General features: G+C 42.6%; 1 protein-coding gene across 6 annotated transcripts in view; it reads right to left on the bottom strand.

Annotated features, from left to right (window-relative positions):
- Positions 1 to 13,375, bottom strand: part of ANKS1A (ankyrin repeat and sterile alpha motif domain containing 1A) — a 180,965-nt gene extending 167,590 nt beyond the window's left edge. The window contains exon 1 of one of the 6 annotated variants that reach the window (XM_040473255.1): positions 13,135 to 13,375. In XM_040473255.1, the coding sequence (XP_040329189.1) occupies positions 13,135 to 13,331 (197 nt within the window). In that variant the 5' untranslated portion in view covers positions 13,332 to 13,375. The remainder of the gene's footprint in view (positions 1 to 13,134) is intronic. The other 5 variants (XM_040473256.1, XM_040473257.1, XM_040473258.1 and 2 more) reach the window with 5 other exon arrangements.
- Between the last annotated feature and the right edge of the window lie 1,798 nt (positions 13,376 to 15,173).

The raw sequence follows: 15,173 nt of genomic DNA, 5'->3' as shown, positions 1-15,173 counted from the left end.
TGTGAATTAACTTGTGAGTTAACTACCTCAGATACAGCAATATGGGCCGACTTTTGCAAGTTTTATCACTGCCGTGGGGCAACCGGAAGAAGCAAGAATCAGGTAGCTGGACCCAACCAGGACAAGTGTCAATGCTCAGGCTTCATCAAGCTGGATCAGAGGAAGAGTGGGACACAATGCACCAATAGTTAAAAACAAAGCCAGGACTGGGGCTCCTCTCCAGGCCCAGCCAAGAGCTAAAGATCTAAAAACAAACACAAGAAAGCCTAAGAATCTTGAAGTGATTCAAGTAAACAGCCCTGAACTGATCTGTTTTGCAAGCTTTCCTGGTTATTGAACTTCTTTTAAGAAGGTCTTGACTCTAATTCAAAAGGAAAAATTACTGGAGAAATGGATTGTGTTTAAAGAGAGCAAAAGAAAATCACAATGACTGCTTATTCAGGCGAAAGGAAAACAAAGTCAATAGGTTGGTTCACTCAAACAAAATGGGTTCTGATATAGGCAGAAAATTCCTTTAAAGAAGTTTCCTTCTGGGGCGCCTGGGTGGCTCAGGCAGTGAAGCATCTGACTCTGACTTGATTTCAGCTCAGGTCATGATCTCATGGTAAGTGACAGCCTCCTTGGGATTCTCTCTCTCCCTCTCTCTCAAAGTAAATAAGTAAACGTTAAAAAGTAAAATAAAATAGGGGCGCTTGGGTGGCTCAGTTGGTTAAGCATCCAACTTCAGCGGGTCATGATGTCACTCATGATTTGTGAGTTCAAGCTCCACATCAGGCTCTGTGCTGACAGCTCAGAGCCTGGAGCCTGCTTCACATTCTATGTCTCCCTCTCTCTCTGCCCCTCTCCGACTTGTGCTCTGTCTCTCTTTCTCTCTCAAAAATAAATAAATGTAAAAAGATTATTTTTAAATAAATAAAAGTCAAGAAATCTTTAAAAAAGAAGAAAGAAGAACGATCTTTCTAAGGTTAAATAAAGTGTCACCTCCAAATTAGCTTGTGTTCTCTGTAATAGCTAACACCTTAAATAACAGTACCACTTTTTCTACCTTTCAGAGGTAGGAATAGAGACTTTTCAAATTTTAAAAACAGAATGTTACTCAGGGCACCTGGGTGGCTCAGTTGGTTAAGTGTCTGTCTTGGGCTCAGATCGCAATCTCGCAGTTCATGGATTTGAGCCCCATATTGGGCTCTGTGCTGACAGCTCGGAGCCTGGAGCCTGCTTTGGAATCTGCGTCTCCCTCTCTTCCCCTCTCCTGCTCGCATTCTGCCTCTCTCTCAAAAGAAAACATTAAAAAATTTAAGAAAAATAGAATGCTCCTCAAAGAAATTAAAATCCCTGAGATTTTAAACTTTTGCTATGACTGAAAACAGTTGTAATTAGGAGATCTACATAAGCAAAGCTGAAAGTTGCAAAATGTACAGAAGGGTGAACAAGAAAAAATTTTATTTTCATGGGGCGCCTGGGTGGCTCAATCGGTTAAGCATCGGACTCTTGATCTGGGCTCAGAGGTCATGATCTCACAAACATGAGATCTCACACTCCACATCAGGCTCTGTGCTGATAGCATGAAGCCTGCTTGGGATTCTCTCTCTCTCTCTCTCTCTCTCTCTCTCTCTCTCTCTCTCTCTCCATCTCTCCCTCCCTCCCTGTCTCTCTCTCCCTCTCTAAATAAATAAACCTAAAATTTTTTTTCTTACTTAATCCTTATAAAGACAAGCACTCGATCGTACCTTCCAAATGTAAAAATCAATGCTACTTATCCAGTATCAGTGAATGCTTAATAAATGCTGACTACTGGTATTATTAGGGGTATACACATTTGGAGCTGCTTTTCCAGTCACAGTAAAAGGACTGACTCAGCCCATACATCACGTTGCCGCTAGTCATCACTGGCAGGGATAAGCACATGGTGTAGTCACGACAAAGGACAGACCCCACCACGTGGAGACAGAGCTACAGCCGCAGTCTTGCAAGAATCATGCACCAGCCAACTCAACGGTGTTGATACCTGCTTGGCACTATGAAGCTTCAGTGTTTTCAGCTACATTTTCCATTCTGAGTAAAGAAGTTCAGTATATTTCTCTTACTTGTATTCTTTTTAATATTTATTTATTTTTGAGAGAGGTAGAGAGTGAGCCGGGGGGAAGGGCAGAGAGAGAGGGAGACAGAATACCAAGCAGGTTCTGCGCTGACAGCCCCACGTGGGGCTCAAACCCACGAACCGTGACATCACGACCAGAGCCGAAACCAAGAGTTGGACGCTTAACCAACTGAGCCACCCAGGTGCCCCCTCTTACTTTTACTTTTATTTTTTCATCTTAACTAATGAAAATGCTCTTACAAGAAGGTGAGAGCCCCACATAAAAGTGCTGTGAAATCCGTCAGTATAATGGTGCTGGATGCTCTCACTGCCTAATAGAGGCCAAAATCTCTCTAAAGCAGAGCCCTGACTGTCCCAACAACTATCAAAAAGAAAAAATAAGTGGTTCCATGTGCTGCTTTTATCACTTAAAAAAAACGTATTTATCTATTTTGAGACAGAGAGAATGAGCAGGGGAGAGGGGCAGAGGGAGAGAGTAAGAATCCCAAGCAGGCTCCACACTGCCAGCACTGAGCCCAATGTGGGGGCTCAATTCCACAAATCGTGAGATCATAACCTGAGCTGAAATCAAGAGTTGGATGCTTAACCAACTAAGCCACCCAGGCGCCCCTGCTTTTATCACTTTTAAATTGACTCTATAATGTAGTATTTGTATGGCTAGTCAACGGGGGATCTGGGCCAAGGCAGAAGGACCCAGACCCAAACCTCCCACCTGTACTCCAAGCATAAAAAACCAATGAATAAAATGTAACAACAACAAAAAAATGCTTTTGTGTATATTTTGTATATAGCTCCAAACCAAGAAAAGAAATGCACAGATGTCAGAACAGGAACTCAAAATCAGAGCTGTGAATGGGAACTCCCAATGCACTAAATTAGAAATCAACAGTAAGTACAGAGAGAAATGTGCTTAGTATACTTAATAAAAGACAATTCAACTCACTCTTCCATGTTTATGTAAAAAGAGTAACACCGTGAAACGTATTCAGAGTAACAAATAAGACTGAATAATCTAAGTAACAAGTCAGCTTAACAGATCTAGATTCTAATCTAGAGTCCGCCCATAAAGCTGGTGGGAAAACACTATTTAAAGTTGGTCTTCCATAAGTACTACCTAAGGAATTTGGTTACTCAAGTCCCTCAAGCATGCTTTTAAAGTCTTTCGGCATCTATAGGGCCATCTATGGCCAGCAGGAAACTTAAAAAGAGAAAAAAGATTGGAAGCTAGCTGAACTCATCTATACTCTCAAGGATTAGAACACTTGATTCGCAAATTGCCAGATGAACCAGCACAAAGGGGGGGGGGGGGCTCTGAGTAGAAATATCAGTCAAGTAAAATACACAAACACACACAACACCACTTCATTATAAACCAATTCAACTACTTTTCATAGTAAGATAAAATTGTTAGTCTAAATATCTCAGAGCACATTTTTAAGAGGTTTTATTGAAGCATAAATATGTTTAAATATATGAGTTCCTAATGATATTTACAAAAAAAAAAAAAAACACCTCATTAGACACCACTGAAGACTACTAGGAAACCAAATGGATCTGAAAACTGGTAAAGAACAGAAAAGAATCAGGCATTCAACTCATCTTTCCTGAACAAACTGTATCCCAGGATAACCAAGTGGTTGATAACAGGAGGTTTCTCTCTAAAAAGTATTCCAGGTAATAAGTGAAGAACGTAAAATAGAAATGAAATATCACCATTTTGCAAACTCTTAATGAAGTCATCGTCTAGGCAGTGATCTTCAATGGCTGCCACCATCACAAGAAAGAAAGACTCAGGACACTTGGGTGGCTCAGTCAGCTGAGCATCTGACTTTAGCTCAGGTCATGACCTCCTAGTTCCTGAGCTTGAGCCCCACACTGGGATTGCTGATGTCAGCCTTTCAGCACAGAGCCCGCTTCCCCCTCTCTACCCTTCCCCCACTTGCGTGCTCCAAAAAATAAATAAATATTTAGAAAAAGAAAAAAGAAAGACTTAACTGAAGGAAGCACACAACACCCCGAGGAAGAAATCCTGCCAAAAAAATTGAACCTGAATCAGATCAAGTCTCTAGATCCAATTTCCAGCTTATAGGCAATACAGGGGACAGATGAACATGTTAAATGACACCTCAGAGATGCAATCAGCAAAACCTGGACTACAGGAAATGGGGCAAATGCCCCTTTTCTTTCAAATACACTGGAAAGAAAAATGACAGAGATGAAACCCACAGATTTAAAGAGACTAAAAGATATATCAAATGAATACAAGGTGTTTACAGACTTGAACAAACCAACTGGAAAATACAGAATATTTTAGACAATATGGAAAATTTGAACCCTAACTAAACATTTGATGATTTTAAGGAATTGCCATTTTTTTAGATGTGATAACGGTATCATGAATATTTTTTAAAGAAATCTTTATCTTTTAAAAATATGTACTTAAGTAATATGATATATAGGCCTCTCTTCAAAATAATTTCAGTGCAGCGGGGGGAGTGGGTGGCTGTTAAGCATCTGACTCTTGATTTCAGCTCAGGTCATGATCTCATAGTTGTGAGATCAAGCCCCATGTCAAGCTTTCTGTGCTGGGGATGGAGCTGCTTGAGTTTCTTTCTCTCTCTCTCCCTCCCTCCCTCCCTCCCTCTCCCTCTCTCTCTCTCTCTCTCCCCCTCTGCTCTTCTCCCCTGCTTGCATTCTCTCTCTTCCCTTCTCTCTCTCTCAAATAAAATTTAAAATAATAACAATAATAATTTAGTTGTGGGGTGATAAAAAGAAACAAAATTGGCCATAAGCTGATAATTGTTTTATGAGTACATAAGGTATGTGAGGTGTCATTATTTTATTCTCTTGATTTCTGTATGTTTGAAATTTCCCAAAATGAAAGCTAGAACAACAAAAGAAAACGACTTTTGTCTCATTCTGCTTCAAGCATATTGCTCAATGCACTGTGTGTTATTAATGGCCCTCTTCTAAACATTAGCCTCTGAAGAAGGACCTGAAAGGTCCCAACTTGACCATTAAAAATCCTATGCCTGCACAAAAGTAACTTTCTAAATAGAAGTAGCATTAGCGGCCATAGATCAATACATTACTTCCCAATCAGAAGGACCCAGAAGATGTAACTCTTATTATAAGGGTCGTCAAATACAACTGCATATGTAACTCTCGTCACAGTTGAATACTCAAACTACATCTACTGTTCTCAGTACATAAAATGTTATAAGCACAAATGTGCACACAATCTTATCTACAAGATTACATATGCCAATGCTGTTCCAACAGCAGAAAACTAAAAACAAACTCCTAACTAATGGCAAAGAAGGGATTCAATAATTACAGTTCATACACACTATGGAATACCACTTACTCATTTAAAATGAGGTTGAAGAGAAAATGAAAGTTGTTTATAATACATTAAGTGAAAATTTGAGGCAAAGTATGTACAGAACAGTGTCATTTCTAGTAAAAAAAATTTATTATATATATTTACATATTATATTATATTATATTATATTATATTATATTATATTATGTTATATTTTTTTGTGTGTAAAGAAAAAAGACCAAAGAATATACATGAAAATTGCAACAGCTAACTCTTTTAGGTGGTGGGATTACAGATGATTTTATTTTCTTCTTTGTGCTTTCATGTGTCTGGCAATTTTTCTATACTAAATGTAGAGGTCCATAATCCCTTATTTATAATTCAGATACCCAAAAATCCCTGAAAATAGATTTTTAAAAGTTACTGGAAAACTTGTTTAGGTGCAAAACCTGCCCTAAACATACTTCATATTTATCCCCTTTAGTGTGAATATTGACAGATGTCACTGCAGGGATACAATGTTTCAGACTGTTGACCCAGATTCCACTAGGGGCTCACTAGGACTCTTCAACAACCCCAAAATTCTGGATACTAAACCCCAATGTCTCAGACAAAACACTGTAGACCTGTATCAGTCTGTACCCTGCCACCATTACCATGTTTAGGCTTCTAAAAATGGGATTCACATTTGAAAAGTTTGGGAGCTCCTGCTATCAATTATTATAACTTTTAAAGCAGCATCAATATAAAATATGTCCTTAACAACAAGATTACCATTCCAGTTTATCAAAGGTGGCAAGCACTGGGCTCCCATCAGAAGGTTTCAGCAGCCAAGGTTTACCAGGCATTACGTGCCTTCCATATTTTAGCTCACGTGATGCTGCTTCAGGAAGTAGATACTATCCCAGGCCTATTATACACATGAAGACACAGATGCTCAGAGAGGTTATGTAACTTGACTAACTCACAAGGCAGAGTTGGGTCAGAGTCTGACCTTCGGCAGCCATGCTAAGGCCTCGTCAGTTAAGTAATCCACAGGGCAGTTCTGCTTCCTGGATCATCTCCACCATTTTTAATAGCAGTAATAACATCACAAGTATAGCAGAGACAACTGACTTGTTTTAAAAACTCTTTTTTGATTTGTAAACTAAACAAACTTGATCTACAAATTACTAAGAAAGGATAAATATGAAGCCATAACATATAATTTCTAGTATTACTACCATTAACTGTAACCACACCAAAGTTACTTGAAGATGTTCTACGAATGTAACAATATAATTTTCTATACCACAAAAAATCTCCCAGTAATCTTTTGGAAATCAGTGTGGGGAACATTTTCTGAGGGCTGTCCAGAAGAGACCAAGTTCCTACCCACAGGAGAGCCTGACATTTCCAAGAACAAACTCTCCACTATCTACTCTTGGGGTTTCCTTGGTGTCTCTGGGCTATAAAACCCAGTAATTTACTTTCCCTACTGAAAACTAGGGTAGAAATAGCCTTGACTTCCTTTTGCAAGCCAAATTTCACAGCTGTTGAGGGTGAACAAACCAAGGGGAAAAAAACCTTCAGAAGGGATTTTTCTGGCCAAGGATGCAACTTTCACTGGGACCATAATCTCCCAGGACAAGTGAACATGCAGAAGCTGACTGGCTACAAATCAAATTCTTCCGACCACAAGACTGTTTCACTGTTTCCAGTCTCTAATTTTTGTAACTAAGACAGTAAAAACTGAACTTCAATTGGAGAATTCAGAAAAAGGGAGAGGAGATGTCTGACTTTTCAAACTTACGTAAAATTATCTTTTTCTTTTCTTTTTTAAAACTGTTTGTTTATTTTTGAGAGACAGAGACAGAGCACAAGCAGGGGAGGGGCAGAGAGAGAGAGAGGGAGATACAGAATCAGAAGCAGGCTCCAGGCTCTGAGCTGTCAACACAGAGCCTAATGCGGGGCTCGAACCCACAAACCGCGAGATCATGACTTGAGCTGGTCAGACACTTAACCAACTGAGCCACCCAGGTGCCCCTAAATCTTTTTCTACACTTACACGCCCTACTCGTTTAAGATTAGTAACTCTCTAGATTTTTAGGCACAAAATAACCACATAAAATCATAGTCTGCTTTAAAGAAAACAAAAATGTACAGCAATTCCAAAATAAAAGGGCTGCTATCCCAATAAAATCATACTTAAAAGAGGTATATTAAAAAGTTCTTGAGGCGCCTGAGTGGCTCAGTCGGTTAAGCATCTGACTTCGGCTCAGGTCATGATCTCACGGTCCGTGAGTTCGAGCCCCGCATCGGGCTCTGTGCTGACAGCTCAGAGCCTGGAGCCCGCTTCAGATTCTGTGTCTCCCTCTGTCTGCTCCTCCGCCGCTTGCACTCTTGTCTCTCGCACTATCTCAAAAATAAACATTTAAAAAAAAAAAAGTTCTTTAAAAATCATTTTTAAGGAATCGAAAAGCTTTAGTGTAATATCAAGAAAACTGTTATCCTAATGGATAGTTGTGTTTTGTTGGTTTGTTTTGTTGCGTTCTCTTGGAAAGAGCCAGAACTTAGATCACACATGTCCATGAGATCCTGCTTCAGGACCTCACATCAACATCGTAGAATGCTGTTGTCCTCTTAGGATGTTAAAATCATTTGCTCAAATTAGGCATATTCAAAAGAAATCTGGCACTGCAGGAAGGCAGTGAGAGAAAAGCTGTCACGTCATTATAGTTTACAAGCTACACATCCATTCTGGGGAGTGAATGAAGGACCATTTTAATGCGATGGTTTTGTTAAACACTTTTTTTTTCTTTTGAGTGTGAATTACTTACATAAATTTAGGAATCTTTCTTAAAAACAATGAATAAGTTGTCATTGTCTTCTGACATTGGAAGAACTTTCTATTGTCCCCAAAGTGGGGTCCATTTTTCAAAAGTTTTCATTCTTCATTCCTTATTTCAAAAAAATTTTTCATATTTTTGGGAAACTCGTGGTGATTTCTGCATAGTGTCCCTCCTCACCTCAAATGGTAGAATAAAAACTAGTTTATAGCTACATTTATTGCTACTGTCCATACATTTTCCGATTTCTCCAGTAAGCCTCCTTGGCTTCTTCTGTTCTTACTCTTCTCATGCTTGAGAAATTAAATATAGAATGTTCCTAAACTATGACACATCTACTCCTCAGTCCTAGCCTTTGGTTTAGCTTCTCTGTGCTTCTGAACCCTCAGGAATACGTTTTACTTTACACCTTACACATACATCAGTATTTAGCTCATAACTCAATAAAAGTTTAAGTCAATAATGGAAACCAATTTGACAATAAATTTCATATATTAAAAAAAATAAATAAAAAAATAAACTTGCTTAGGGATTAAAAAAAAAGTTTAAGTCAATATATGATGATTTCTTGTAACATTTTCTTTTTTCAGGCCTTTTTGCCCTTTAGTTGATAGAATTCTCTTCTAACCCAAATCTTACGGTCTCTAATAGAATTTGCTCTCCTGGAAATCAACAGTTTCACTAAAAGCATCAACATATCAAACTCTCCGTTCCATGACAATGTGTGTCCAGGGCTGAAAAATACCACGAGTTAAAATGAAGTTAAACACAGCGCCTGTCCCAAGCTATCAACTGAAGGCATGCATTTGTTCAACAATCAGAAAAGGAGATACTATTATGTAAAGTAAAATCCATGCCATCCGGAACCACTCTAGGACTAGACATTTCAGATAACTACGCTTCCTAAATAATCTACTTTAAGTAACAAAAATTGTATTTGAATCATTTTGGATAAAAAACTAAAATATGTTTTTCCTACTTTCATTAACATGCTCTATTGCATATAACTTATTTGATGGCTAAGTGTCATCATAAACAGAAATTACAGCACAAAGATCTAGTACAACAATGCTTGGGGCCTATGCAAGTATGTAGGGCTATGCACATCTATGTTAATAGTCTCAAATTACTGAGGATGGGAAAAGCTAGGATAGATTTTAATCGCTTTTTCTGTCTCTTATTTTGTCAGTCACACAGACATATCATATTACTATAAACGCTGTAAGGAAACAGACGATGTATCAGGAGAGGGACTGATTTTGATAAAGTACCTATTCTGTGCCAGGTCTGAGATAAACTTTGCAAGGCATGTAGCAATCAGCCTGGCACAAAAGTAGAAAATGGGTAAACACTAGGTAAATGAATAGCACTAATGTGCCTACCTAAGCACGTTCTCTCTTATTTACAGCTTCTAATCTGCCATGACCTGGAAAACGCATACCCAAGTGTGAAAGAACACCATTTAAAATATGTCTAGCCTGGTACTTTGCACATACCAGGGGCAGCATGGCAAAACTGTATGTGCTGAACTGAGGATGGCGAATAGTGAGCATTTACAATGTGCCAGAAAGTGTGGGAAGTGTCTTACATACATTATCTAAGGTGATACCTATAAAGCAAACAATATTATCCCCATTTATAGATGGAGAAATTGAGGCTCCAAGTGGTTGAGTAATTTGTAATAAAATCAAGCAGCTAGTCGGTGATAGCAGTACTCTATGAATTCAGGCAGTCTGACTACAGAACAAGTAGTCTTTTTCTTTTTGAGAGAGTGAGAGTGAGATAGAGAGTGAAAGAGAGAATGAGCGGGGGAGGGGCAGAGAGAGAGGGAGACAGAGAATCTGTAACAGGCTCCAGGCTTTGAGCTGTCAGCACGCAGCCCGACGCAGGGATCGAACTCCCGAATGGTGAGATCATGACCTGAGCCGAAGAAAGATGCTCAACCAACTGAGCCACCCAGGCGCCCCAAGAACAAGTGTTCTTAAGTGTAATACTACACTGCCTCTGAATAAATGTGCAGTAAAGAAGAAAAGGTCAGAAAGACATGAAGTTTATAACAACTTTTTGTTTTCCTAGTAGAAGTTTTTGCTGACTTTCTGATTCTCAGGGATATTCTCAATGGGTGAGGGTTACTGCACGTCAACATTATACTGACAGGCCGGTGCAATAAACTATGAAAGTCAGACAAGTAAAGAATGAGCCCGTGAATTACTGCACACTACAGATGATGGGTTCCAAAGAAGTAGAAGCCTGAGAGATCCGTGTGTATTAGGGTCATTAGGGAGGGCTGTAAGAAGTTAAGACCTAAGCCCAAGAAGTGTAAGAGAAAAGACATGGGGTAAGAAAAGGGGCATTTTGTAGTTTCAGAATCAGCACAAACCCTCTGTGGACATGGCGGGGGGAGGGGGCGGTTGGGGGGGTTGGTCATAAGTAGATGAACAAACACACATGTGGTTTGGAACATTTATATCCAATGCAGCTGTAAGCTCTTATTCTTGCCAGCTTTACTTGGTCACTCAAACAGCTGGACAAACATAGGTTACAGTTGGCAGTACTAGTGGGGGTGGGATATGGCAGCTAATGCAAAGGCTAGATCTAAAGCTACGATTCCCTAGCTCCCGTTAAGGGTCCTTGAGGTGTGGAGTGTGGGCATGGGGAACCTACCCTCCATGATTTCCAAACCTAAAAAGGGAGGACATGCTGACCTAGGGACTATTTAAATACATAGTATCATTTGCTCAGAGATCTTTCACTAGGTTGAGCCAGAATCACCTCTAATTAATGACACACCTAGTGTAACTATTGGTGCAGATCCTCCCTGCCCCTAAGAATCACAAGGATGAGAGGTTAGGGCAGCTCTTAGGCCATCTACCATCTCTATAAGAGACAGGAGAGCAAGTCAGGAATCAGCTGTCTTACGCAAGGGTGTGGAAACACATCCACACTTTAGGACAGAGACTGAACTTATTAGCATGAGGCCAAAAGTAAAAACACTGTGGTAAACAAAGATTTCCTAGTCTTGCTTAACTACACGGCAGCTAAATCCTCAGCAAAATGTTAACAGTCTCTGAAGTGTGAGCCTAAGAGCAATTTGACCTGTACTTGGAAGGTGGGAGACGTGCAAGTTTCTCACTTCAGCAGGATATACTAGGGGTTAAGGTATCTTCTGGCAAACCTCCAAACGCTACATTATTCACCTGATTAGAGACTGGCACTTGGAACATGTGTGGTCTTTCTCTCATCTCTCAGATATCAGAAGTGCAGAAATATCAAAGTAATCCAGAGAAGATTCAAAACCCAATGCATGCATCCAAAGTACGTTTGAGTTGCGAGGCACTGATCTAGGGACTGAGACTATAAACATACGAAGAAAGACTACATCACTCTAAAGGATGGAAATGGACCCATTCATTATTACGTTTTATTATGCCCAAAAACTCAAGACTGCCAACAGGAAGTTCTTCTAGTGCCCCAGTAGCACCAAACAAGTCTTTTTCCTGCTTCTATGCCTCTGACCATAGCTTGCCAACCTGGAATTGTCTCACTGTATGTCACCTATCTATATCCTCACATCCTTCAAAGCCAGCTGAAGTCCTCCTCCTAGAAGTCATAATCTCCATCTCATCCCCTAAGTTCTGTCTCCTTCTGCTGAACTACTAACAATCACAGCGAGTACAGCCATCACTCTATTTAGAAATCTGTCATCCTCTAATTGATAACTTTTATTCATTCAATGAATCCTAGGTACCAACTGTGCGACAGCATTGCCCTAGGGACTGGAGAAACTGCGGCAAACAGCACTGGTTTTAACCTCCCAAAAAAGAACTCATGGGGAGAGTTCTCCTATGCCGCTTTTGAAAATCTTCTGTGTAGACCTGGGTCTGTACTCAGTGCTTCATACCTAACAATTTATTAGAGCCCTGGGCTTCTTTGGTCCAAACTCACTCAAACTGAAGTTACAAAAACCAATGGGGAACAAAAGCCAACGAAGCCATTTCTAAATGAACTTCCACTTCGTAAAAACCTCAAAAGAACAAGGAAGGAAAAGAAAACAGGCTATGAAAGTGCTGCTGAACCAACACATTTTACTCACACTGACAAAGTACCTCCAATCCCCCCTCCAAGCCACACAAAAGTGACCTTTCTCTCTCCATCCTTACCAGCTCCGGATTCAAGTGTTTATTTTAACAACAGATCTCAGAAAAGTTTAAAGCACCCCTAAGTTTCCTAAACAAATCTTTCTAAAGCTTTGTTTCTTGATGAGTAACCCCCTCGATGAATCTCGCATATGCCACTTAAGAGACTAATCCAATGAGGCTCCCGACAACGAACTAGAATTTGAGCTGCAAGCACGAGAGGGGCTAAAAGAACACCACTCTGAACATGATAAATCCAGACACAATTTTAGTATCAACAACAAAAGCCAGGTCCTGCGGAGCAGGGTGGAAGGTTCCAAGTTCCCAAAAGAAGGGAACCAAGAGAATTTCCTCCGGGGGAGCGGTGGGATTCTGCAAGGCGTGGGAGTTTCTGCATGAGGTGAGGGAGATTTCAAATAAATATTTCTCTGCTCTAAAGTAGCTTGTGAGATACGACAGCTGGCACCCGAGAGCGGGCGAGGGTGAAGCCGGGCTGTGCCATGCGGCGGAGGCTGCCACCTGGGCACTCCCACCATTCTCCGCAGCCGGGTCAGGATATGAGAGCCCGGCGCCGCGCGGACCTGCACGGGCGCTCCTGGCCCCGTGGGCCGCCGGTCCTCGACCCTGGCACCCAGCAAAGCCACCCGCCCGGGTCTCAGGCGCCCCGACCTCTCAGGAGCCCCAGGAGACGGGCGGGGGAAAGGGGATCTCCAGCCAGCCGTCCGGCCCCGGCGCGTTACCCACCTGAGCAGACTGGAGAGGGGATGGCTCGAGGACCCGAGGCCGCCGCCGCCGCCGCCGCCGCTGCTCCCGGAGGAGCCGCCGCCGCCGCCGCCGCCGCCCCCGAAGCCTGAGGAGAGCCGCTTCCCGGACAGCAGCTTCTCCACGGCCGGGAGGTGCCCGGTGCGGGCCGCCTCCAGCAGCTCCTGCTCCTTCCCCATCCCCAGGGCCACCGCCCCCTGGACCCCCTTCCCGGGGCCGCAGCCGAGCCTGCTCCGGCTCCCAAACTTTCCGTCTCCGGGCAACGCACCCCCCAAACCGGCCGGGGACACCACCCCCCTCCCCCCCGCCTTTTCTGCCCAGGAGCGCGTCACTTCCGGGATCTGGCGTCACGCGTCACCGCGCCCCCGCGCCCCGCCCCCTTGCCCACCTAGCTGGGCGGGGCTCGGCCGGCGGGCGCAGGTGGCTTTGGTCTGCTGGAAGCCCACCGGTTTGGGTCGGGCTAGGCCTCCAAGGGCAAGAGGAAAGCGCCTGATAGATAGCCGCTGTACAGGTGTTAGGGAACAAATGGGGCCCACCTGTATGCGCCTCCCGACGTGCGCTTCCTCCCCAAAGGTTTTGGGAGCCCACAGGACGGGAAATACGGTAATTCGCCCAGGCAGCGTAGAAACAAAGAGAGATATACGGTAACGCGCACTTACATTTCCAAGTTCATTTTTTAGGCACGCATAAGTTAAATATGTGATGGATGTTGGGACCTAGTGATACAGAGGTGAATAAAATGGCCTGCTCCGCACCTCAGTGAGGGAAGAGAGGAAATTTTTAAAATACAAATATCTCTTCTTCATGGTCCCAATCTCTGAAAAGGCTCGTTAAAGTGAAACATGCAAAGACAAGACAAGACCTCCCTTCCCAGTGGAATTTGTTTCCTCTTACTTTTTGATGAAATTAACCGAACTGACATAAGAAGTCAAGTTTGTGAAACCGACCTGGATAGTGAGTACCGGTAAATTGGAAAAATCATTTAATTGGGTAGAAAGTATATATTGTCTTTGCTACTGGAACTGTTCCTACCTCTAATTAGGCGCTCAACAAATGTGGAGTGAATAGATGGGTTGGATCAATTCTGTTCAAATTATATGACTTTTTTTTTTTTTTAGGTGCTTGAGGAACCGAAAAGAAATGGCAATTCACACAGGCCCACGGCCTCTCCCCAATCAAAATGTACGAGGTTGAGTCCCTGCCTAAAACTTTACCAGGCAGCCACATCCCAAGACATTGGCGTACAACGGAAAAGAGTCTTCTACCGTCCCCAAACTTTACTCTGAGGAAAATGGATTAGGGAGTTAACCACGTTTTTAGAAAGGCAGCATGGAGGGGGAAAAACGCCCTTCAGGAAACAACACAGCTCTCCTTTACAAATGCTGATTTCCCAGAGTGGGAAACCCACAAACTGATTTCCGTACTCTCAATTTTCCGTCTCCAACCGCCACCAAATCAGTTAAAACGGAGCTCTTGAAGTTCCCTACGCGTGCCTTAACATGATCCCTCCGAGGAGCGGTAGGGGTGACGTCATCGCAGCGCGACGATAGGAAGTAAGCTTCTGGGTTGCTCTGACTCAGTCAGTCCCGAGCTCCAGAACCTGACAGGACTGCGATCTCGCCCTTCTTTTTCTTGCTGCTATGGATAATGCCTGCGGGTCGCCCCCGGAAAAAGGTGGAGAGACGGGGGAGTCAGAAGAAACGGCTGCTGCTCCCGGGGGCCCGGGGGCTACCGACACAGACGGAATCCCAGAAGAAACTGATGGGGACGGAGATGCGGATTTGAAAGAAGCTGCGGCGGAGGAAGGCGAGGTAAGAAGACATGTGTGGATGAGGTCAGAGGAGTACTCCGAGATTTTGTTAACAGAGCTTGCTCGACCGGCTTCCTGGTTGGTCCCTGCCAAGCCCAGATAACTCGAACTCACCATGACTCGAACTCACCATGACTCCCTCTAGATCTGCCAAGATGTGTCCGGAGAGGGAGAAGACAAAACTGTAGTGCGGGTTCGGTTCCAGAGCCCC

Source organism: Herpailurus yagouaroundi, unplaced genomic scaffold (genome assembly GCF_014898765.1).
Source record: "Herpailurus yagouaroundi ecotype Mexico unplaced genomic scaffold, PumYag 139, whole genome shotgun sequence".
NCBI classification, from domain to species: Eukaryota; Metazoa; Chordata; class Mammalia; order Carnivora; family Felidae; genus Herpailurus; species Herpailurus yagouaroundi.
Note: the sequence above shows the minus strand (reverse complement) of the source record. Positions and strands in the feature narration are given on the sequence as shown.